The 22,146-nt window shown below is 49.5% G+C and overlaps 1 protein-coding gene across 1 annotated transcript in view; it reads left to right on the top strand.

Annotated features, from left to right (window-relative positions):
• Positions 1 to 22,146, top strand: part of Retreg1 (reticulophagy regulator 1) — a 106,119-nt gene that overhangs the window by 33,795 nt on the left and 50,178 nt on the right. Inside the window, exons 2-3 of the mRNA XM_048368044.1 lie at positions 323 to 429; positions 3,768 to 3,798. Coding sequence (XP_048224001.1) covers positions 323 to 429; positions 3,768 to 3,798 — 138 coding nt within the window. The remainder of the gene's footprint in view (positions 1 to 322; positions 430 to 3,767; positions 3,799 to 22,146) is intronic.

Below are 22,146 nucleotides of genomic sequence, written 5' to 3'. Positions count from 1 at the left end.
CCCAAGTCACCCCCTCCAACACTTGCGTGGGTGGCCAGGAGAACCCAGCACCCATATTCCCATTTGGGTCACACCCAGGAGAGCAAATCTTTCACCCAAATAAGGGGCTGGGCAGAAAGCTTAGAACCAACCTACACAGGGTTTAAAAGACTTTTATTTTGCCGACTTCAAGGGGTCACAATAGGGTGAACTTTGAAGAGCTGAATCATAAATGAATGGATTTAAATTTTTTTCTTGGTTGAGTTCGGAAAGCAAACCTACTATTTTTAAAGATGCAAAGGCCTCGTGCTGCAATAATGATTTGCTTGTTTATCTGGTCCAGGTTCCTTGCGTTGACTCCATGGAGAGTGTACCATCTGATCTCGGTCATGATACTTGGACGAGTTATTATGCAGATAATAAAGGAGATGGTGCTGTCTAGAACAAGAGGTAAGTAGACTCAGACTTATGCATCTCATTGAATTTGTGAGTTTTGTCTAGGTTTATTAACCAATGGATCCTTTGTACAGGAGCAAAGTAGTAGATTACATAGATATTGATTTTGCTTTTTTCAACATGATAATCTCTTTAATGGATATAATCTCTGGTCAGAGTTACAGCTACCTGGCCAAAGGTTTGTGTGTGCTGGTTTCTCTTGGCTTTAAGTGCTGTTTCAAACACCATTTTGATATTTATGTAAGCTACACTGAGAATAGCAGTTAAACATTTATTGCTCCCCAAAAGAAACTAGGTCACTGGAAAATGGACTAGTTTATATAAAATTTTCTCTGCCTCAATGAAGAAAAAAACTAATTGGAAACAAATGACACATCAACTAAAATTAATGGCAATTAATTAATTAATTGTAAACATTACGTTTGAAAGTGAGAACATGAGTAATCTAAAAATTTCAGCCAGGCATCTTTGGCTTATGTCTGGAATCCTAGCTACTCAGGGGGCTGAAATCTGAGGATTATGATTCGAAGCCAGACCAGGCAGGAAAGTCCATGAAACTCTTATCTCCAGTTAACCACCAAAAAAAACCAAGTGGAGCTGTGGCTCAATTGGTAGAGAGCCAGACTTGGGTGAAAAAGCATAGGAACAGCACTCAGGCCCACACATAAAGTATTATTTAAAATTTTCTTACTTTTATTTTTGGCAATTGAACTCTATTATAAATGTGAGTATGCTTTTCTGTATCTAAACGCTCGTCTTTTGCGTCTGGGGTAGAGTTTGTCAACAGACGAGAATCCGTCTGGGAACTTACTGAGCCTGTGGACCTTTATGATGTAATATGATAGACATGCTGAAAAGTAGCCAGGAGGAGGTTTAAATGGGGGTCCTCCTTTCACTACACGTCCCCAAGTGGAAGGCAGTCTTGTTTGGGGCCCGTGGGTGGCTGTGTAGAGCTGCGCAGGTGTCTCTGGGTTGAGAGAGACCGGTCCCCTTTGTGTGAGCCATCAGGTTCATTAGTGACTTCCCATGTTTGCTCCCCTCCTCAGATGACGACCGTCTGTGTTTATGTCCAGCTACACACATCTCATAAATCTGTCGGTTTAGAGCCTATGCTGGCACACCTATTTTTTTCTTCTCCTTTTTTTTTTTTCTTATTTCTCCATCCCATCGTCCATTTCCGTGTCAGAGGACAGACGACACTCAGCTCACTCACATTCAACCTTGAGAAGCAATGTTGTGACGCCTTCTGTTTACGCCAGTGCACGCGGCCACCTTCGGGTGCAGCTCCACGGTGCCTCGGGGCTCTGCGAGCCGGGGGGCTGCTTGGCGCATCGTGCATCTGGCTTCTGCCTTGCCTCATCCCCCGTGGAGGAGGGCCCATCCCCCCCCCCCCCGTAGATGGTGCCCCGTGCCCTGTGGGGATCCGAGAAGACGCAGGCCCTGGCAGGATTCCTCAGCACTCCTTTTAGCTCAGTTGTGAAGAATAGAAAGCCAAACACCCCCTTTTCCTCGGTCATGTATCAAGTTTGGCCCCCATCTGGGCACCGAAGCCTAAGAACAAAGCTGACAGGCGCCAAAGAACCCGGGGAGTTCTATAGGAAATAGCGAGCTCACAGTAGGAGTTGGACGTTTGGATAGGCCAAGTCCTACAGGCATCTGCCGCTCCTTTCATGCCACCTCCTCTGATTGCCCTGGAGTCAGAAGTGGACAAAGTGGGTGATGATATGGCATGTTTTTACTTCATAAGATTTGCTGGCCTTATTTTTAAAAACAGAGACGTGACTGTGCGATGGGCACGGAGTAGGGACAGTGAGAACCGCCGTGTAGAGTGCGGACCGAATGACCCCAGAAGTCTGGCCAGAGACAGGATGAAGGGACAGTGTAACCCACCCGTGGCTCACGCCCGTAATCCTAGCTATTCAGGAGGCTGAGACCTGAGGATCGTGGTTCAAAGCCAACCTCGGGCAGAAAAGTGCATGAGACTGTTATCTCCAGTTAAACACCCCATAACCGGAAGTGGTGTTGTGGCTCAAGGTGTTAGAGCACTAGCCTTGAGCAAAAAGAGCTCAGGGTCAGTGCCCAGGCCCTGAGTTCAAGCCCCATGACCTCTCCCCACCCCGCAAAAAAAAAAAAAGGCAAGGGGCTGAGCAGGGAAAGCCGACCGATAGTTGAAGTTCTGGTCCAATGGGAGCAGACACCGAGGACAAACGTGCACTTGACGCTCAGCTCAGATGCTGAGGGCAGAGATGAAGCTGCCGCACCTGGGCCTGAAGGGAGTGTGGCGCGGGGGACCGCCACCCCTGGACCCCATCCCCTCAGAGTCCATCCTCACCAGCAGTGCACGGCTCAACTGCTGGGCACGAGTGGACAGCGTGGCTCTCACAGGGCGGGATCCTGGAAAGAGACCGGGTTTGAGACATTCCCCAGGTGTCTGTGGCGAGGGCGGGGGACCTGTGCCGGGCCCTGCCCCCCCTCCCCGCCCCCCGGAGCAGCTGACTAGCTCAGTGAGAGCCTGGAGTGGGAAAGACCGGCCCTCCTGCCACGAGGGAGAAGGAAAAGATGGCGAAAACCACGTTGACAGAGTGTCCCACAAAAGAGATTTCTGGGAAAGAAGAGAGGGTGTGTGAGAAAGAGAGGGCGAGGAGAGGAAAAGAGAGAGGAGGGGACCTGTGGAGTTGGAGGTTGCTGATAGCAGCCATTCACACTTAGAGACACACGTTCTGTGGGAGTCATGAGTCTACAGCTCTGCTACTTCTTCCCCCATTTATTTATTATATTAACTTTTATATTATATTATTTTATATATGTTATATATATTTTATATATTATATTATATTATTATATTAACTTGGAGTAATCAAACTCAGAGGAGCAGAGCGTAGAAGGTGGGTAGCCAGAGCCCGGGGAGGGGACGGCTGGGAGTTGCTACTCAGTGAGTACAGAGACCCAGCCGTCGAAGATGGACGCCCTTGGGGTTTGCTGGTCAGCATTGTCCGTTTCAGTCATAGTGCTGTACTCTAAAAACTTGTTAAGAAAATAAAACAATACTATTTCACGTGTATTTTGTCTGTCCTACTAGACCTAGAGCCTGTGAGGCAGAGATTATATGTGATAGCATGTCTCATGGACGATGGGACCTATTCAGTGTTTTAGACAAAATAGGAGCTCAGTAAGGTCTGTGACTCAGTCATGGGACCAGCGCCATCCATGGCTTCTAGTGCTTAAAGATCTGAGTGGTCCACTTTACTTAGTGCCGGATATTTCTAAGTTGGGGACACCTCCGGCGAGCAGTAGCTGGGCTGTGTCTCACGTTTCCCTTCTTCCTGTTGCAGGTGCACAGTTGTGGAGAAGCCTCAGTGAAAGGTAGGGGACATTCTTTTAATCACATGGTAATGAAGATGGAAAGTTGGGTGGGGTGCGTCGGCAAAAAATTCAGTAAAACAGAGGACGAGGACAAAATTGGAGCTCGTCCTGGGAGTGCTTCCTAGTTTTCTGTGGTGTTGGGCAGGGTGGCTTTGTGTGAAGCTGTGGAAGGCAAGCGGGAAGCCACTGCCGCTGGGGATTTCCTTTCAGACTTCGTGGCGGGGGCACAAGCAGTGTCGCTGTTATGAGAGAACCGGGCCACGTTCAGTTGGAGAACTGTGTTGGAATGTTCTCGAAGAATTAGCCATGCTGTCGGTCCAGAGGACTGTGGGGTGGGGTGCGAGGGAGGGTAGGAGGCTCTTAGGTGTGGGGCGACTGCCACACCGACCCCTTGTATCAGCTCCTTTTTACTTCCCGTGGTCATGGCCCCTCTAACGTCTTCCAAGTGGAGAAAAGAGCAGGAGGTGACAGAGGGAATGGCGTCCCTCCCCTAGAAAGAATAGAAAGACGGGGCCACGAAGAATGGAAAGACGAGCACAAGGAATACGTAAAGAGGAAGGGTAATAATCCAGTAGAGTGAACTTCTGTAGCAGTTGATTTTTTAAAGAAAATTAGTTTTGCCTTAACATATGTCTGGATTGCTTTCGAAGGACAAATGTATGTGCACGGGAGGGCAAATGCTAGGAAAATCCCAATGGGGAGTGCTAGCCCTGCACACGCTTATGTTCACGGCCACGTCTGTAATCACCAATGCAACGAGAATGTCTGGGACACTCCTCCAGCCTCGTCCTGGCTTTGTTTGGGCCCCTCAGCCCGCACCCCAGGCCACCTCTGGTTCCGGGTTCCATCTAGGGCGCACACCGCACTGGGTTTGTTCAGGCCTCTCCGTGCTCATTTCCGGTTCCAGTCTCAGCCCACACGGTTCCCTGTCTGGCCTGTGCAGCGTCTCTGAGCCTGGACGTTCGTTGAGACGCTGCTGTCGGTCCCGTCAGGTGCGAGGTCTGCCTGGCAGCGTGTGTTGTGAGTTGTGTGTTGTGACTGTGGGTTCTTTGTGTCTGGGACGACACTGCCAGAGGTAAGGTGTTGCTTTTGTCACCCACAGCCCAGGGCCACAGACGGGCTCCCGCCATGTCGCCCGGCATCTTTTCCCATCTCTTCAGCCTTGGGAGTCTGGGCTTCCCATTCACTGGCGTTCTCTCTCCATGTCAGCTAGCGTGATTTCGAAGGCTGGTTTGCTGCTGTCAGATTTACTGGCAGTTTGAGCATTGTCCCTTGCGATGATTTGAAGAAATCCCTGAGCTTCTGGCTTCAGCAGGAACAGGGTACAGGGGCCCGTGGCCCTTGCACTCGCCTTTTCCTTCCACACTCCACGTGTGTGCTTCCCTCTCAGAAAATAAATGCCTTTTTATTTTGTGGGGTGCCTATGACTGCCAGCGCTCTAGAACCAAAGCTTTCTAGCTGCCTCTGTGTTGTGAGGGAGTGGCCAGAGAAAAGCCCAGAATCTGTGACTGTTAAACCCGAGTCCTGATAACTGACTTAGCTCCTAGGCCCAGAACCAACTGGTACGTTTAAATGAGATGTTAGTGAATCCTGCCAACATTATGCCACTATTAAAACTGAGGAATTGGTCGGGGGCTGGGGACTCACACCTGAAATCCTATACTCAGGAGGCTGAGATCTGAGGATTGCAGTTCTAAGCCGGGCTAAACAGGAAAGTCCTTGAGACTCTTATCTCCAATGAACCAGCAAAATGCCAGAAGTGGCCCAAGTAGTAGAGCACCAGCCTTTAGCCAAAAACCCAAGGGACAGCATCTAGACTTGAGTACCAATGTGCGCGCGCGCACACACACACACACACACACACTCACAAATCAAAGTAGCAAGCCAACTAGCATCACTAAACCTGCTTTGTGAGCTGGAACTTCGTGAGAAAGCTTATATTTATGGTGGGTTGAAATTGCACGGGTGGGGGAGGGGTGGCCAAATTCCCAAGCAAATCGCTGGGCACTGGCAGCTTCCTGTCTCCCAGAACTCAGAGAATTCTGACTCTGGGCGTCGAAACTACTGGACTTCACGGTTCTGTGTCCTCAAGGCCCTGTCGCTCTCAGACTGCAACCGCGTACTTCTCACCTTGCTAATGAAGGCACGCTGTTCGAAAGCTGCATCGTTGGTTGATGGTCAATGTGGGTAACGAACCAGGAGTCTTCAAAGAAACCCCTGTTGTGAAGGAGAGACTGGACTGAACGAAGGGAAAACCGTCCCTGAACTTCAGACTATGTTGGACACCCCAGAAAGGGGATCTGGGCTCCAGCCAGTCTTTGTCTGAAGAGGCCCCGAGGCAGCAGCTGAGCGCCGCCCCGAAAAGTCTGTCTTCTGCCAAAATACAACCCAATAGGCCTTTTATTCCCTTTTTCAAAAATAATAAGCGAGCACAGTTCTGCAGTCATGCACTCTACAATGGTGAGTCAAAGTCCCTTTCTTCCTCCCCTGAGCAGAGAAGGGAGCCATTCATCGGCCTGTGAGCCGGCGGGGGCCTGGGCTTGGCTCTGAGCTCTCCCATTCCATCCGTCCGCAGCGGCGGTTCCTCCCAGCTCCACTCGGAGAGGGACACCTGTTCAAGACCGAGCTCATCTGGAGGAGATGGACACCTGTTCAAGACCGAGCTCATCTGGAGGGCACGGAGGAGAGCAGAGCGGGCCTCGGGCCTCTCCCCGGCCGGCCGCGGCCATCGCTGAGCCTTTGCGTGTCTCAGGCTAGAGGCTGACGACCCCCCGGGGAAAGCCCCTAGTCACTGCCGCGAAATAGAAAGGAAACCAAGCAGGCGGTGCATGCTGGGTCTCACTCGCTGTGTGGGCCCGGGGGTGGGGGTGGGGCAGGTTGTCAGTCCTGCCCCTGGTCGTGGGTTCCTTTCACATGTCCATAGCCCCCTTAAATTCAGATAATCCCAGCAAGTCCAAGCCGAGGGGAGCTGGAGGATCTTGCCTGGGTGAAGAGTCGCAAGGGCAAAGGATCCGTGGTTGGAGCTGTTTTTGATTTTGGTTTTTGAACCCAGATGTGTTTCGCTTTGTTTTATTGTTGCTGTGATGCAGCCATAATGATTGCAACGAATGGAATATTAGGTAGCCAGTAAATAGCATTTTGTGGAAGAATATATAGGGATATGAAAGATCGTTCCTTAAAAAGGCAGTACGGGGGTTTGAACTCAGGGCGTTGTGCTTTCACTGTGCGTGGTCCGCCACTTGAGCCATTTCCCCAGCAACCCCCCTCCCTCTTGTTTTAGTTGTCAGCTACAGTCTGAAGACTCTTTGCTTGTGACTGACGTCTAGCCCGTAATCCTCCCAGCGAGGGCTCCTGCAGCAGGGACCAGAGTCACGAGGCGCCACCTTGGGCTTGACTCATTGCTGGAGCTGGGCCTCCCGCGTTTCTTTCTGGTCTCCACCCGAGTAGAAGTGGCATAGGCCGCGTTTTTGAAATCCTGTTTACCCTTTTTAGTGAGCGTGGCTTTTTCAAGAGGGAAAGGAAGATCTTCAGCAGAAGGGACAGTGTCTCCGCGGGCAGGTGACACACCCGGGCCGTGCGGGGACTCAGTTCACCTGGATGCCGAGGGCTCTGGAGGCTGAGCTGCCGTCTGGAGATGGCTGTGCTTATGTAATCGGAGGGAGTCTCGTGAGCCCAGACAGACATCGCGGGCCTCTGGGGCCAATACGCCCAAGCTCTAGATGGAGCCCGACAGCCCAGTGCCACTCCCCACAAAGACCCACAAAATTGGGCTGCAGGAACAGTGCTGGATTTCCAGCCAGCGCGTCCCCAGGAGTGGGGTCAAAGTTCTCCTTGCTTGCTGAGGCTCCGAGCTGGGCTTCTCCTGAGTAGCTGGGATTATAGGTGCGAACCACCGGCACCAGCTCTCACTTATGTTTTAGCATTTTAATATTGATACTAAAACATGATCCTGCATTTTGCACTTTTCTTCATTTGTTTTGAAAACTATATGTATACTGAAGTTACATATACCTGTGTCCCAGATTGGTTTTGAGGTGTATAAAATGTTGCCATATTTGTGTTATTGTCTAGTATTAATGTCCTGCACTAGATTACAAAGTGATTATAATTATGTTGCTATATCTGTTTGTGGTTCATTTAATTTTCACTGCTGTATAATAGTCCATCATCCGAATTTAATACAGTATGTTTAGACACCTATTTTCCATTGGACTTGGGTGTTTTATTTTTTAAATCAGGCTGCCCACTGTTTCTGAGTTTCTATGGTTGGTGTAAGGCAGTGCAAAGGAATGGTAAATGCCTAAAGCATAAAGTAAGCAGGGTTTTTTTTGTTTGTTTGTTTTGTTTTGTTTTTGCCAGTCCTGGGCCTTGGACTCAGGGCCTGAGCACTGTCCCTGGCTTCTTCCCGCTCAAGGCTAGCACTCTGCCACTTGAGCCACAGCGCCGCTTCTGGCCGTTTTCTGTATATGTGGTGCTGGGGAATCGAACCTAGGGCCTCGTGTATCCGAGGCAGGCACTCTTGCCGCTAGGCTATATCCCCAGCCCCAGTAAGCAGGTTTTAAAGCATACAGACTTGCATTGAAAAGGTTGTTCAAACTTGGTGTTTGAACGATTGGTCTCTGACATGTATTTCAGAAGTATCTCTTGTGTTCTTACAAGTTTTCTTTGAGACTTCGGCTTGTTAGGTGCTGCAGTGTCGTGGGGCTGGCTACCACTAGGGGGCAGGAGGGAGCCGGAAACGCTGTTGACATGTCCCCGATCTTGTCTTAATACTTGCACTGTGCATTTTAGTAGGGTGAAAGAACTCCTATAATTCCAGTTACGGGGAAAAATAAAAATGACAGATCACATCTATCTGTACTTGTGACATGGATGGCTATCCTACTGGTTAGAGGGGTGTGTGGGAAAAAATCTAGATGTAAGAACACGGGGTGAGGAGGAAGTTCACACGTGAATCAGTGGCAGAGGTCTGGGATCCTGTGTTTAGAAACGAGCTCCGGGTTTGCCGAACTCAGTGGCCCTTTGAGTTCACCGCCATTTTATTGCTTGTGCCTATCCATTGTCTCATAAAACCTTTGTAATATTGCTTACTGTGTGCTCAAAGATGGACAGAGCCCACGCCCTGAGTTCAAGCCCCAGTACCAGAGTGTACACACACACACACACACACACACACACACACACACCCCTACCTGGTGTGTGAAATGCTGAAACAGAGGTCCCTGTTAGTTAGGACAGTGTTCAGGCCTGTTGAGGACCCCAGGCATTTGGGGTGATGTCATGGTCTCTACCATCTGTGGTCTCGGGGGCCCACATTCTTCTCCCCACCCCCGTGGCAGGGCCTCCCCTGGCCAAAGACCTTCATGGATATGGTGGGGCTGAGGAGGGGAGGTGCTCCCGGATTAGCAGTGGACCCGGCTCATCCCAGGGATTTTTCTTTTCTTTCCTTTTTTTTTTTTAATTAAATGTTATTGACAAGGTGTTGTGCAAAGGGGGTACAGTTACATAGTAGGGCAGTGTGTACATTTCTTGTGATATCTTACACCCTTGTTTTTCTTTCCCTTCCCTAGATCAGGTAGGCATATATACAATATCCAGTGTACCAAAATCATATGCAGTAATCATGTAGGGTACGCCAAAGGAAATTCACCTAGAACTTTAAATGTAACCTCAGCAATAGAGTCCTCCTGTGTCCTTCTCTTGGAGTTGTTTTTGCTTATCCTCGTCTTATATGATCATATATACATAGCTGTTGCGCTATTGTGAGCCACTGAGAGGTCTATTCTGGACCTTTTTGTGTCTAGTAGTTGTTTGGTTTTAGTTACATAATGTAAGGTCGCTGACCCAAACCTGTGGAAATACCATTTGACAAGAAGTTTGTTGTTTCACAGACCTGGTCTCTACTGTCCTCCCTCCCTCCCTAACAGTTATCTATGGAGGAAACCATGCCCCTTGGTTCTCTGTGTTCTAGGCTTGTCTCGCTCAACATTATTTGTTCAACATTATTTGATTTTTAAGAGGGAGAAGACAAAAGAGGAAAGAAAACAAAGGAGGCAGCATGTGAGCGCGGGGTGCAGGCAGTCTCTAGAAGCGTCTGGAAGAGGAGGAAGCAGAGCCTCGAGGGAAGGCAGCCTCGCAGACCAGGCAAGAGTCTGGTCACCAGAATTGCTAACGTTGTCGGGTTTTAAGCCACTGAATGTATGGCATTTCTTCAAAAAGCAGCAACGGGAAACAAATCTATTCTTTATGACGTCAAAGACCTAGCTCTGGGGGGAAGCGTCGGAGATGGTTTTGCCACTCTGCGGCTCCGCCCGGGGAAGAAGTGTGGTTTGAGCTCGTGGTGTGGAAGGTCTGTGTCCGGAAGGCCGCAGCCCTGTGGGAGAGCCAGGCCGGTTCACGGGGCAGAGGAGAAGGACGGGCTACGAGGGCCTTGGCGATGGCACCCGCCCGCGGAGAGGAGCGAGGGAGAAAGGACTAGGATGCCAGGGGGAGCTGGAGGAGCCATGGCGGGGCCGGCCCGGGCACCAGGAGCACAGCCCGTCAGGAGCCGCCTGACCTGCCGCCTGTGAGTGCAGAAGGGAGGATTTTAAAGACGTTGCAGATGTGTGTGAACAGCTGCCGGGACTTTGTTTATGTGTGTGGAGGAGGAGAGGGGGCAGGCATTTAAGAGAGAAAACCTTACTGGGTGCTGGTGGCGCACCCCATCATCCTAGCTACACACGAAGCTGAGACCTGAGGACTGGGGTTCAAAGCCAACCGAGGCAAGAAAGTCTATGAGACTCTTAACTCGATTAATTACCAGAAAAGGGGGGTGGGGACTGTGGCTCAAGTGGTAGAGTGCCACTTTTGAGTAAAAAAGCTAAAAGGAGGGCGTGGGAACATTTGAGGGGCAGGGGTGAGGAGGAAGTGAGAACATGGGGTGGGTAGTGAGGGCTGAGCTGGCAAGAATGGAAAGAGAGAAAGGAGTGGGTGTGTTTGGAGTGTGGGGGGGTCAGTGAGAGTGGAAGGCAGTGGGTGTGTTTGGAGTGTGGGGGTGTCAGTGAGAGTGGAAGGCAATGGGTGTGTTTGGAGTGTGGGGGTGTCAGTGAGAGTGGAAGGCAATGGGTGTGTTTGGAGTGTGGGGTGTCAGAGTGGAAGGCAGTGGGTGTGTTTGGAGTGTGGGGGTGTCAGTGAGAGTGGAAGGCAGTGGGTGTGTTTGGAGTGTGGGGGTGTCAGTGAGAGTGGAAGGCAGTGGGTGTGTTTGGAGTGTGGGGGGGTCAGTGAGAGTGGAAGGCAGTGGGTGTGGTTGGAGTGTGGGGGTGTCAGAGTGGAAGGGGTGAAGAACGTGGCTGGAGAGGTAGCAGCTGGGTCTTGTGCCGTTGGGTTCGTTTTACCATGAGTGACGTGTAGTATATTTCAGTGTGTGGTCCTCCTGGAAGAGCACCCGGAAGAGCACCGGGTAGCCATCCATAGCTCTTCCCTTTCTTCCCTCCCTCCAGCTCCTGGCCCTGCTGTCCACTCTCTCCAAAGGCTTTCTTTTGCTGTGTCCTCTAGGCATACCCCGTGACAGGTGTCCTTCTGTCATTTAGCATAGTGAGTTCCGGGTTCACCCCTGTGATCCTTCCCTCATCTTCGTGGCTAAAGAACATTCTACTAGGTGCGTAACACTGCACCTTGTTTGGCCCTCAGTTGATGGGCATTTCCATCCTGTCCACCTTTGGCTAGCATGATGTGTGCACAGCGGGGTTTTGTCTGGAAACAGAGCTAGGCTCACGTGGGTGGAGGAGAGAGGGGTGTGTGGAAGGACGCTGGGCAGTGCTAGCAGGGACCGGCAGCTCGGAGACTGGGGGCAGGATGGGCCCTGGGCAGTGGACAGACCCAATTCCAAAGCTGTAAATCCCCATTGCAGAGCTGGAGAGAGCAGGGCATGCTGGGATGTCCTCGGGAGGTTGAGTTCTGGGCCCCCAGCAGGGAGCCCCTTATGTCTAAGTGAAGCCCCCCCGGGATGCGCTCTTTGGCCGCCGGCTAGGTCAGGCTTCCGTCTCCGGGGCCTTTTCTGCAGAGGAGGGTTGGGGGGAGGAAGTGCGGGCTCGGGATTATTAGAGGATTTTGATGAAACAGGCACAGGTATGTGGTGTTCCCTGCCTGGGGAGAGTTGCTTTATTACTCATGGGCTGTTTATTAGTTCTTTTGAAGCTATTCTTACTTGTGCCTGTTTTTTAATACCTGAACAACTGGGAGAGAGAACTTATAATCCTGCAGTCATTTGGCTTGTATTCTTAGGGAGTATTTTTAAACTATAACATTCAGAGCCATTGCGTGTCACTTGGAGCCCGAGAGGCACTTTCTGTGTTTTATTTCTTCTAATCAAGAAGCTTTTCATGGTCAAAGGCATTTTTACAGTTTCCTGCATCCTTCGGTTTTAAGTTTTAGCCAGTTATTACTGTCTTCCCTTAAAATGAGTAAGGACGTTTTTTTTAATCGTGACCACTGCAGAGTCAGCTGCAGTGGAAAGAAAACTGTCTGGATTCCAAAAACCACCAAGCTCAACGTCTCTCGACTCAGAAATGGATGTTTATTTCAAATCAGTTGCGCATTTAAATCTTTTCTTCCACCCTCCCTGGGGCTAAGCTGGAATGAGATCATGGTGCTGTCAGGAGATTTTAACGGGTACGCTGTGCTTAGATCGTGGACAGAAGAGCCAGCGACTGACAGAATTTTCAAATGGACATACAACTTGTCTTTTTAAATTGAGAAATGGTCTGAAGCTGACCTGGGACTGAACACAGGACTATGGCAAGTCTTTATCGAGCTAGAAGACGGCCCTTTTGCTCCGCTTTGTTGTTAGCGGCTTTTGTTGTTGGGCAAGTAGCTAGGAAAACACTTTAGAAAGGATCAGCTGGTTCCTGAGCTTTCAGTCCCGTGGCTCTGGGGCTTCTGGGCCACTCGTGGTGAGGGCAGAGCGTCAGGGCAGGGACACGTCGTGAAGGGTCTCACCTCATGGCTGGCAGGAAGCCGAGAGAGACAGAGATAAGGGGATGGGGTGGCCGGGGTGGGGGAGAGACATCAGGAAGCCACTGTGGAGAAAAATCTGTTCTTTAAAGAAATGGCCTCAGTGACCTGTGTCCTCTAGATAGGCCCATCTCCTCCCAGTCCATTCACGCTTCGATCCGTTGATTACTCCATCCCAGTGATCGGCTCACCTCTTAAAGGTGCTGCTGGTGGAGGGCCAAGCTTTCAACAGGTGAGACGTTGGGGGAAGGACGTGTTCTGTCCAGGCCGGAGCACTAGGATAGGCGCTGTCAACAGGTGAGAACGTGCCTTGTTTCACCATCGTGACTGGTCGCACGGACGGGAGGAAGCTCCCCTGGTTTGAGAACCTGGTTTGTGGTTTCTGGACAGGGCATCTGGAAAGTAGAAGTCATTCGTAAGTTCGTCTTTCTTCTTCAGTCAAGATATAAAAGTCCTCCAGGAATGAGAGAGAAATAATTTACCATAAACGAGCCTTCGGTTGATCAAAATGTGGGATGATGGATCGATAGCGAGTTCGCTAAGCCGAAGAGAGCGTTTTCTCTAGATGCTGCTAGTGAATTCTGGAAGGAAACTCTCGTCTGGGGAGCAAATGATTTGGAGAAGTGGGGAGTCGGCTGGGGCGGGTGCTCTGCTCAGAGGCTGCCTCAGCCCTGTGGGTGGACCTGCTTCCGACCGCCGACCGACTGGCGACCGTGGCCTTTTACCTGCTATCTGCTCTGCATAAAGACAGCCTGGGCCCCAGGAGCCCACCCCCGGGGAGCTTCCCATCAGCCCCAGGAGCTCCCACCGCCGCTCCAGGCCTGGAGGGCAGCAAGCTATGGTGAAGCCTGAAGGACTCGGTTTTCTCATGGAAGTGACACTTTTAGGACTAGGAAGAAAGTAGACAGGAGAGGCCTGGGAGACGAAAAGCCACTGAATTTTCTTTGCACACACCGAGGAGTATTTCAGATTATAGTCTGACAGGTTTTCGGTCCCGAATCATTCTCTTTTCTTCCTGGTTCCCTACCACCTGTCACAATCCTGCTGCCTTTGATTCACTACAAAAGTCTCTGGTGCGGTGTATTGCTTCTAACAGCTTACCTCTTTTCACATGTTGAGTGTGTATTTGTCTCAAGAATATGACACCTGAAGACTTCTACAGTGATGAAACAGACCAAAGGAAAGTGTTTTCTTCTTAGCGTTCCTATTTCTTCCTTGGCATTTCTACCGTTGTACATCATTGCTTTGCCTTTGATGAGCCACTCAGGGTGGGTTTGTTTCCATCCTCCCGCCGAGGGAGAAAAGGGTTAGCCCCCGTCACGTGACGTGTCACGTCTAGCGCAGGCCTCTTTTCCTGGCTGCCTAGAGTGGTGAATTTACTTGTCTTTTAGAGGAACTTTCTGTGTTAAAGAACAAGCAGGAATCTCCTCAGTCTAACCTAAATAAGGAACTATGAGCAGTCTAGTCTGTGTCCTCTCCCAGGCTTCTCCTGCATCTCGTATCAAGTTCATCTCGCGCCCACCCCCCACCCCCAGATCTTAGCTGCTTAAGCAGCATTTCAGTAAATGAGGAATTTAAAACAGTAATTGGGAGTGTTTTCATCCGTGCCTGTCATGAAGAGGCAAACAGTGTTGGCATTAGTGATGGGACTGAGGTTAGGGGTGGTCAGAACCGGGAGTGGGGGGCAGGGGGAGGTTTGTGGGGTGTTTGCTAGGTGGAAAGAACCCTGGGGGCCAGATGTTGGAAAGGCAAGGTAGACTTTTTGTGACTGAATTTATTTTGTCGCTCTTAAAAATGTGGATCTAGGGGGTTGGGAATTGAGCTCAGTGGAAAAGCATCCGCCTGGTGGATTGCAAGGCGCTAAGTTTGGTCCTCAGCTCAGAAAGGAAAAACAAAGCAAAACAGAAACAACCAAACACCCAACTTACATTTAATTGGTTTACAACTCACTTTCATCCCCCAACATGGTTCTGTACTAAAAATACAAGATTATGTCAGCGTCTGGATTATCATATTTTTTGTATTGATGTAAATTTTCCCTGTGTGTAAAAGAATTACATTTCAGTAGATGATATGGTGCCAATGAAAGAAAGAGCAAACCTTTGAGGATGAATGAAGAGGTCCTTTCATTTGTGAGGCTAAGTTACTGTTTTTTAAGTGGCTGTGGATTGCTAGTGGGAGCCTAGACCAATGTAGAGCCGTGTTAGGAGCTTGTGGCCTTTGTGTGAGTATTCTGTCCTAGGGTCAAATACCTGAAATACACAGCTCCTAAGGAGGAGAAGTGCATGTGGTCTCAGTTTCGGTCTGTGGTTGCAGGGCCCTGACACTCTGGGCCTGTGGCAGCTAAGTACCTCACGGTGGGAGCACGTGACACAGGTAGCCATTAGCTTCATGGAAAGTGCGAAGCATGGAGAGAGAAAGGCGAGACCAGTCCCTCATGGGGCCTCTTAAGAGCTCCCCGCCAGCAAGCCTCGCCTCTTCCAGGTTCTACCTGGAAGTCTCCACCGGCTGGGCACCCAGCCTTTAACACATTGGCCTTTGGGGGTGAGTGAAGAGCTATACTGTACCTGCTTTATTGCTTTGTTGTAGAAACACAAACATCAAAGGGGGTGGTTGGTTGGAGGAAGGCAGGTTCTAATGGCCTAGGGCTCTTAGCCCTTTCCACTTCCCAGTTTATCTCGTTTGGCAAAGCCCTGTCCCCTTCTCCCTGGTCTAGGTGGGCAGAACGGTGTGTCCACATGCCGGACCCTGCCCTCCAGTGAATGCCGCCTTCGGAGGAGGGGATGGCGGTTTTGTGCAGTCCTTGCATTTCCCGGGAGGGCTTTCTAGAGGCTAGATGGCCTCTCTTGGAGGCAGAAAAGAAGGAGGGGTCCGAATGAATGTTGTTGCTCTGGGTGTTGGCAGTGTTGCGGATCCTACTCGAAACGGTGGTGGCTGGGGCGTACATGTATCAAATTTTATTCCTTGACACAGCGATAGTTTATTCTCTATAAATTCTGCCTCCTTAAAGCTGGTGCTTGTAAAAACTCCACACCTTTCCGATTTCACCGTTAGAACACAATGGTCCCTGAACGCAGGGAGTAATAAAGTAGTTATATCATTGCCTCTTTGACTAGGTTTTCTTAGAACCTAAGTTTTAATGGTGTTTCACACACAGGCACTGCTGTGCTGGGGACATGATTTCCTTTCCAAACAGCCTTGGGTTGAGACCGGTTCTCGGCGTGGTGGTGGGGCCTCTAGACGTGGAGCCCAAGGGGCCACTGGGGAGCTGCCCTGGGACCGTTGGAAAGGCGTTCTCAGAGGCCCGGAGGAGAGGGCCTGGCCCCTCCCTGGCTCCTGACCCTCCCGGCTCTGGCTTCCTCTCTGGGAGTGGGATCTCTGGCTCGCACATCTACAGCTAGGCCCCACTGGAGGCTGGGCCAGTGGGCCTCCCGGTATTAGACGCGGCCTCCAAACCTGTGAGCGATACGAACCTTCTTAAAAAAGATGTTACCCTCGTGTAGGTATGTTAGCAATAGTAACACAAATGGATGACTAGAAGCATACGGGTTCGTTTTTACTTTTAGCCTTGAACTGTGTTTTCTAAGAGCAAAGTCAAGGGCCGAACCGCAGCAGTTGGTTTCTGGTCATTGGATCCATTGGAGTTGCTGTAAGAAACTACCTTAGACTTGGTAATTGGTAAGTGGCAGGAATTTTTGCTTGGAGTTCTGGGGACTGGGAAGCCTGTGCGGGTGTGGAGGGAGGAGGTGTGTGAAGGCGCTGTGTCCCGCACGGTAGAAGAGGCCAGCATCGCTCGCCATTGTCTTTTGTAGGGCACTAATCTTACTACCTGGGTGGAGCCCTTCTGATTCAATCACACCACCAAAGTCCTCACCACTTAGTAATATCGGGGCTATTAGGCTGCGATATGCAACTTTGGGAGAACGCAAGCATTCGGTCTATTTCACTACTTGACTGTTAAGGAAGCATGATCACTAGTCATGTCCAGCAGGTGCATGGTAAACACCTCTTTACTTGACAGTTGACTGAACGCATCCATTTTTCCTCTTCGGCTCGCTGGAGTAACCCACTCAACTCCCACTCTTGCCAGTCCCCCGAGGTTTGCATGGACACGTGGCACAAGTTAGCCAGCCAGTAGCCACGTGTCATAATAGGCCGTGCACCCAGCTTGTCACTTGCTGGGCTCGGAGCCCTAGAAGGCCTGTTACTGGGAGAGGGCCTGCGGGCCAGGGGTAGTGGTGCGCACCTGGGATCCTTGTTCTCGGGAGGCTGAGGCAGAAGGATCCCAAGTTCAAGGCTAGTCTGAGGTCCACAGTGAGAGGTATTGGAGAGAAGGGAGAGGGGAAGGAGAGAGAGAACGGTGGTTTCCCGTTCGGATCTTGGAGGGAGGCTGACACGAGGAAATGTGTGCCAGTGGCCTGCTCCCAGCACGTACAGTCTGGAATATACACAGCGTTATCTCCCTCATTCTGTCCACATCCTTTTATAGAACCATCCGTTAGTTCCAAATTACTCATTAACGAGTCTACATCTTTCCTAGATTTGTTTTTCTTAGTGACAAAGTGAATCATTCACTGGGAGGTGTGTGAATTTTCTGGAAGGGAACAGATCAAAGGATTTGGAGGGTCTCAGCCTTTCCGATTCTTTTCGCACTAGCGGTCAAAGTGAATCCACTCTTTGGTCCCTGTCTGTACCTGCGTGTGGGTCCGTGGGAGGAACCCGCTCCTCATCCCCGGGGCCCGGCAAGCCTCTGGGACTCCCGTGGGAAGGTGCTGGGCCCCTGCCCCACTGGAATCGGCCAGGGGCTTCATGGATGAGTGCTCAGTAAACAGGACTTCTTGTTTGCCTGCACTTAAGAACTTTACCAGGGCGGAGGCTGCGTGGGAGTCCCTGGTTCATTCAGAAAGTTTAGTTGGTAAATGGATGAAGGTGACTTAAGAAATTCATTTGGGGTTAAAAAATAGTTTCAAAAGGGCTACGTTGTAGCTTAGTCGTACAGTGCATGACTGGTGTGACCGGTTTAGGGTTCGATCCCCAGCAGTGCAAACAAAACCCAGCAAAACAAAACCATGTTTCTGTGGAATTGTTAGATAAGTCTTCCAGATTTTTTTTTTATCATCAGCCCCATACAGAAAACACTCAGAAATATAAGTAGCCGTAAGCTTTATATTAAGCAACTGTTTGGACTTGCACTCTTCTTCAAGAACTCTTACTTGTTCATTTAAAGTATCTCATTTGCCATACTCTGTACTGAAGCTATGTTACTTCGTAAAGATCCATTATTTTAAACCGTCATCCAGCTCAGCTATTGTTAAGTGGAGACTCGAGTACCAGCAATGGTTGGACATTACATATGTGGTGCAGACGCTGTTTCATTCATTTTTGGTAGCTACTCAGAGCACATTCAAGGCGGGCACAGGGCATAAAGCCACCGCTCGCTGAAGCCTGCGTGGAGCTGCGTTCAGAGGGTGGCTCGGTGGCAGGAATCCCCTCCCCTCGAAGGGACCCTGAGGCCCAGAAGGCCATGGCAAGCCGAGGAAGAAGAGAGCTGTTTCCTTGAGGCGCGAGGCGGGCAGAGGCTGAGCCCAGCACATGCGGGCGGCGCTTTGACCTTTGCTTGTCTCTTGGCTCGCTCAGTACCAACCCTAGATTATGAAATATGTTCTGGAAGTTATTTCTAGAGGGCACACATCCCTTTGGTGACCGCTTATTTCTGGCTTCCTGGTGCAAATGCCTGGACTCTGATGGCATTCAAGGCTGTGTCGCCAGCCTGTCACATGATGAATCACGGAATTGTAAGGACTGGCTTGCGGGGGGTGGGGGGGGGGAGCCTCCAAGCACCCTGCTTCTTGTTCTTCTCTATTCTGAGGTTCTGTGTTGAGGCTCTGGGCAGAGCGTGCATGCGCATGTTTAATGCACAAGGCCTGTATTCAGCTCATTTTTAGTCATCGGCACCGTTTGCCCCTGCTCTCGCCTGTGCTGTGTGGGAGAAGCAGAACCCCTGCTCCGAGTTTGTTTCCAAGCTAAGAACAAGACTGAGCGTGTGCTAATCCCGCAGCTGCCTTGAGCAGTCCCTTCGCAGGCGCCTTCCGTCCAAGCCCATCTCTTCATCTGTCCTCCGGCAGCTTGGTCCTCACAGGGGGGAGCCGGGCACCATCTGCTCCCCAGGGGTCAGGGCTGTGCCACAACTCCGGGTTCCCCTTCAGATTCAGGGCCCGGGGGAGCCTTCACTGTGGGACCTTGTCGGAGGGACTAGTCTGTCCGTGACTCTGCCTGGGGGCCCGGGGGCTGAAGGTTCCCGCACCACATGGGCTTCCCCTGTCGGGTTTACTTCCAGTGCTAGAGACGCCAGTGTGTGAGGCACACGCAGTGGTTCCGGGGGCCCTCGGCAGGGGCCTCCGCAAAGGCCGCGGGCACGGGGCCCCCTGTGTGGAACTCTCTGTGTGACCGACATGGTCTGCGGTCAAATGCACACACCACACAGCCTCCCTGCTCACCCGCTGTTGTTGGGATGCAGCGATGTCTGCAGCTGCCTCTTAGCTTGGGCCCTGGGTACCTGGCGGGGCACCGTCCGTGGGTGGAGAGAAATCAGTAACGCGATCGGCCCTGAGGCTCTCATGGGGTTTCAACCCTGCTCTTCCTCTTAACAGGTAATGGCCCCTGGGCAAGTCATACGATCTCAAGACCTCATTTTCTTTTTTTTTTAATTTTATTTATTTATTTTTATTAATTGGACATAAATTTTTTTACAAGGTGTTGTGCAAAGAGGGTGCAGTTACATAGTAGGGCAGTGTGTACATTTCTTATGATATCTTACAACCTGTTTTTCTATCCCTTGTCTAGGTCAGGTTGACATATATGCAATATACAATGTATCAAGAACATATACAGTATTCACAGACTTGGTCTCTACTGTCTCTCCGTCTCCCTTTGTTAACAGTCATATATCAGGGAGATCATGCCCCTTTGTTTTCTGTGTTCTAGGCTTGTCTCACTCAACATTATTTGTTCGAGTTCTGACCATTTCCCTGCAAATAACAATATTTCACCATTCCTAATCGCTATGTAGTATTCCATTGTGTATAAGTACCATATTTTTTGGATCCATTCGTCTGTGGAGGGGCATCTGGGTTGTTTCCATATTTTAGCTATTGTGAATTGTGCCGCGATAAACATGGTAGTACAAATGCCTTTTTGATATCTTGGATTTTGCTGTTTAGGATAGATGCCTAGGAGTGGTATGGCTGGGTCATAGGGTAGGTCTATATTGAGCTTTTTGAGAAACCTCCATACTGTTCTCCAAAGTGGTTGTACTAATTTGCACTCCCACCAACAATGGAGAAGGGTTCCTCTTTCCCCACAGCCCCTCCAGCATTTGTTGTTTCCTGAGTTCAGAGTATAGGCCATTCTAACTGGGGTGAGGTGGTATCTCAGGGTTGTTTTTATTTGCATTTCCTTTACTAGCAGGGATGTTGAGCATTTCCTCATATGTTTCTTTGCCATTTTTATATCTTCTCTTGTGAAGTCTCTCTTTAGCTCTTTTGCCCATTTCCTAATAGGTTTATTGGGCTTGGAGGGGCTTAGTTTTTTGAGTTCTCTGTAGATGACCGATATCAGGCCTTTGTCTGTTGCTGTGCTGGTAAATATCCTTTCCCATATCGTTGGCTGTCTTTCTATTTTGGTGGCTATGTCCTTAGCTGTGCAGAAACTTTTTAATTTGTAGTAGTCCCATTTGTCGAGTCTTTCTCCTATTTGTTGTGCCCCTGGGACTCTATTCAGGAAGTTCCTTCCTGTGCCTATAAGTTCTAGTGTCTTTCCTACTCTGTCCTTCAGTAGTTTCAAGGATTCAGGTCTGATGCTGAGGTCCTTGATCCATTTTGAGTTGATCTTGGTGCATGGTGATAGGCTTGGGTCTACTTTGAGTTTTCTGCATATGGCTGCCCAGTTCTCCCAGCACCAGTAGTTGAAGAGGCTATGTTTATTCCATTGTATATCTTTAGCTCCTTTGTCGAATATCAGTTGGCTGTAAGAGTGCGGTTTTATTTCTGGGTCTTCAGTTCTAATCCATTGGTCTTCCGATCTGTTTTTATACCAATACCATGCTGTTTTTGTTATGATGGCCTTGTAGTAGATCTTGAAGTCAGGTATTGTGATACCTCCTGCATTGCTTTTTTTGCCTAGAATTGCTTTGGCTATTCTAGGTTTTTTGCTGTTCCATATGAATTTATGGATTGGTTTCTCTATTTCAGTGAAGAATGTGGCTGGGATTTTGATAGGTATTGCATTGAATTTGTATAACACTTTGGGCCATATGGCCATTTTCACTATATTGATTCTGCCTACCCATGAGCATGGGAGGTCTTTCCATCTCCTTGTGTCTTCTTTGATTTCCCTTATTAGATTTTTGTAGTTTTCATTGAATAGGTCCGTCACGTCCTTGGTTAAGTTGATCCCTAGGTACTTTATTCTTTTTTTGGCTGCTGTAAATGGAATTGTTTCCATAATTTCCTTTTCTGTTTGTCTATTGCTGGTGTACAGAAAAGCTGCTGACTTTTGTGGGTTGATTTTGTATCCTGCTACTTTGCCAAATTGGTTTATTAGGTGTAGGAGTTTGGGTACTGAGGTTTTTGGGTCCTTCAGATACAAGATCATGTCGTCTGCGAATAGGGATAACTTGATTTCTTCCTTGCCGATGTGGATCCCTTTGATGTCCTCCTCTTGCCTTATTGCTATGGCTAGGGATTCCAGCACTATGTTGAACAGAAGTGGGGAGAGTGGGCATCCTTGTCTTGTTCCTGATTTTAGGGGGAATGACTTAAGTTTCTCTCCATTTAATATGATATTAGCAGTTGGTCTGTTGTATATGGCTTTTATTGTTTTGAGGAATGTTCCATCTATTCCTGTTCTCTCCAAAGCTTTTAATAGGTATGGATGTTGTATTTTGTCAAAGGCTTTTTGGGCATCGACTGAGATAACAATGTGATTCTTGATTTTAGTTCTGTTTATGTGGTGAATTACGTTGATTGATTTACGGATGTTGAACCATCCTTGTGACTGAGGGATGAAGCCTACTTGGTCATGGTGTATGATATTCTTGATCACTTTCTGGATCCTATTAGCTAATATTTTATTGAGGAGCTTTGCATCTGTGTTCATTAGTGATATTGGTCTGTAGTTCTCTTTTTTTGTTGGGTCTTTGCCTGGTTTGGGAATTAGTATGATATTAGCTTCGTAGAATGAGTTTGGGATTTCTCCCTCCATTTCTATTTCGCGGAAGAGTTTGAGGCGTATTGGAATTAGCTCCTCACTAAAGGTTTTGTAGAATTCGTTGGTGAATCCATCTGGGCCTGGGCTTTT

Source organism: Perognathus longimembris, chromosome 19 (genome assembly GCF_023159225.1).
Source record: "Perognathus longimembris pacificus isolate PPM17 chromosome 19, ASM2315922v1, whole genome shotgun sequence".
NCBI lineage: Eukaryota > Metazoa > Chordata > Mammalia > Rodentia > Heteromyidae > Perognathus > Perognathus longimembris.
This window is presented reverse-complemented; position numbering and strand designations above follow the sequence as displayed.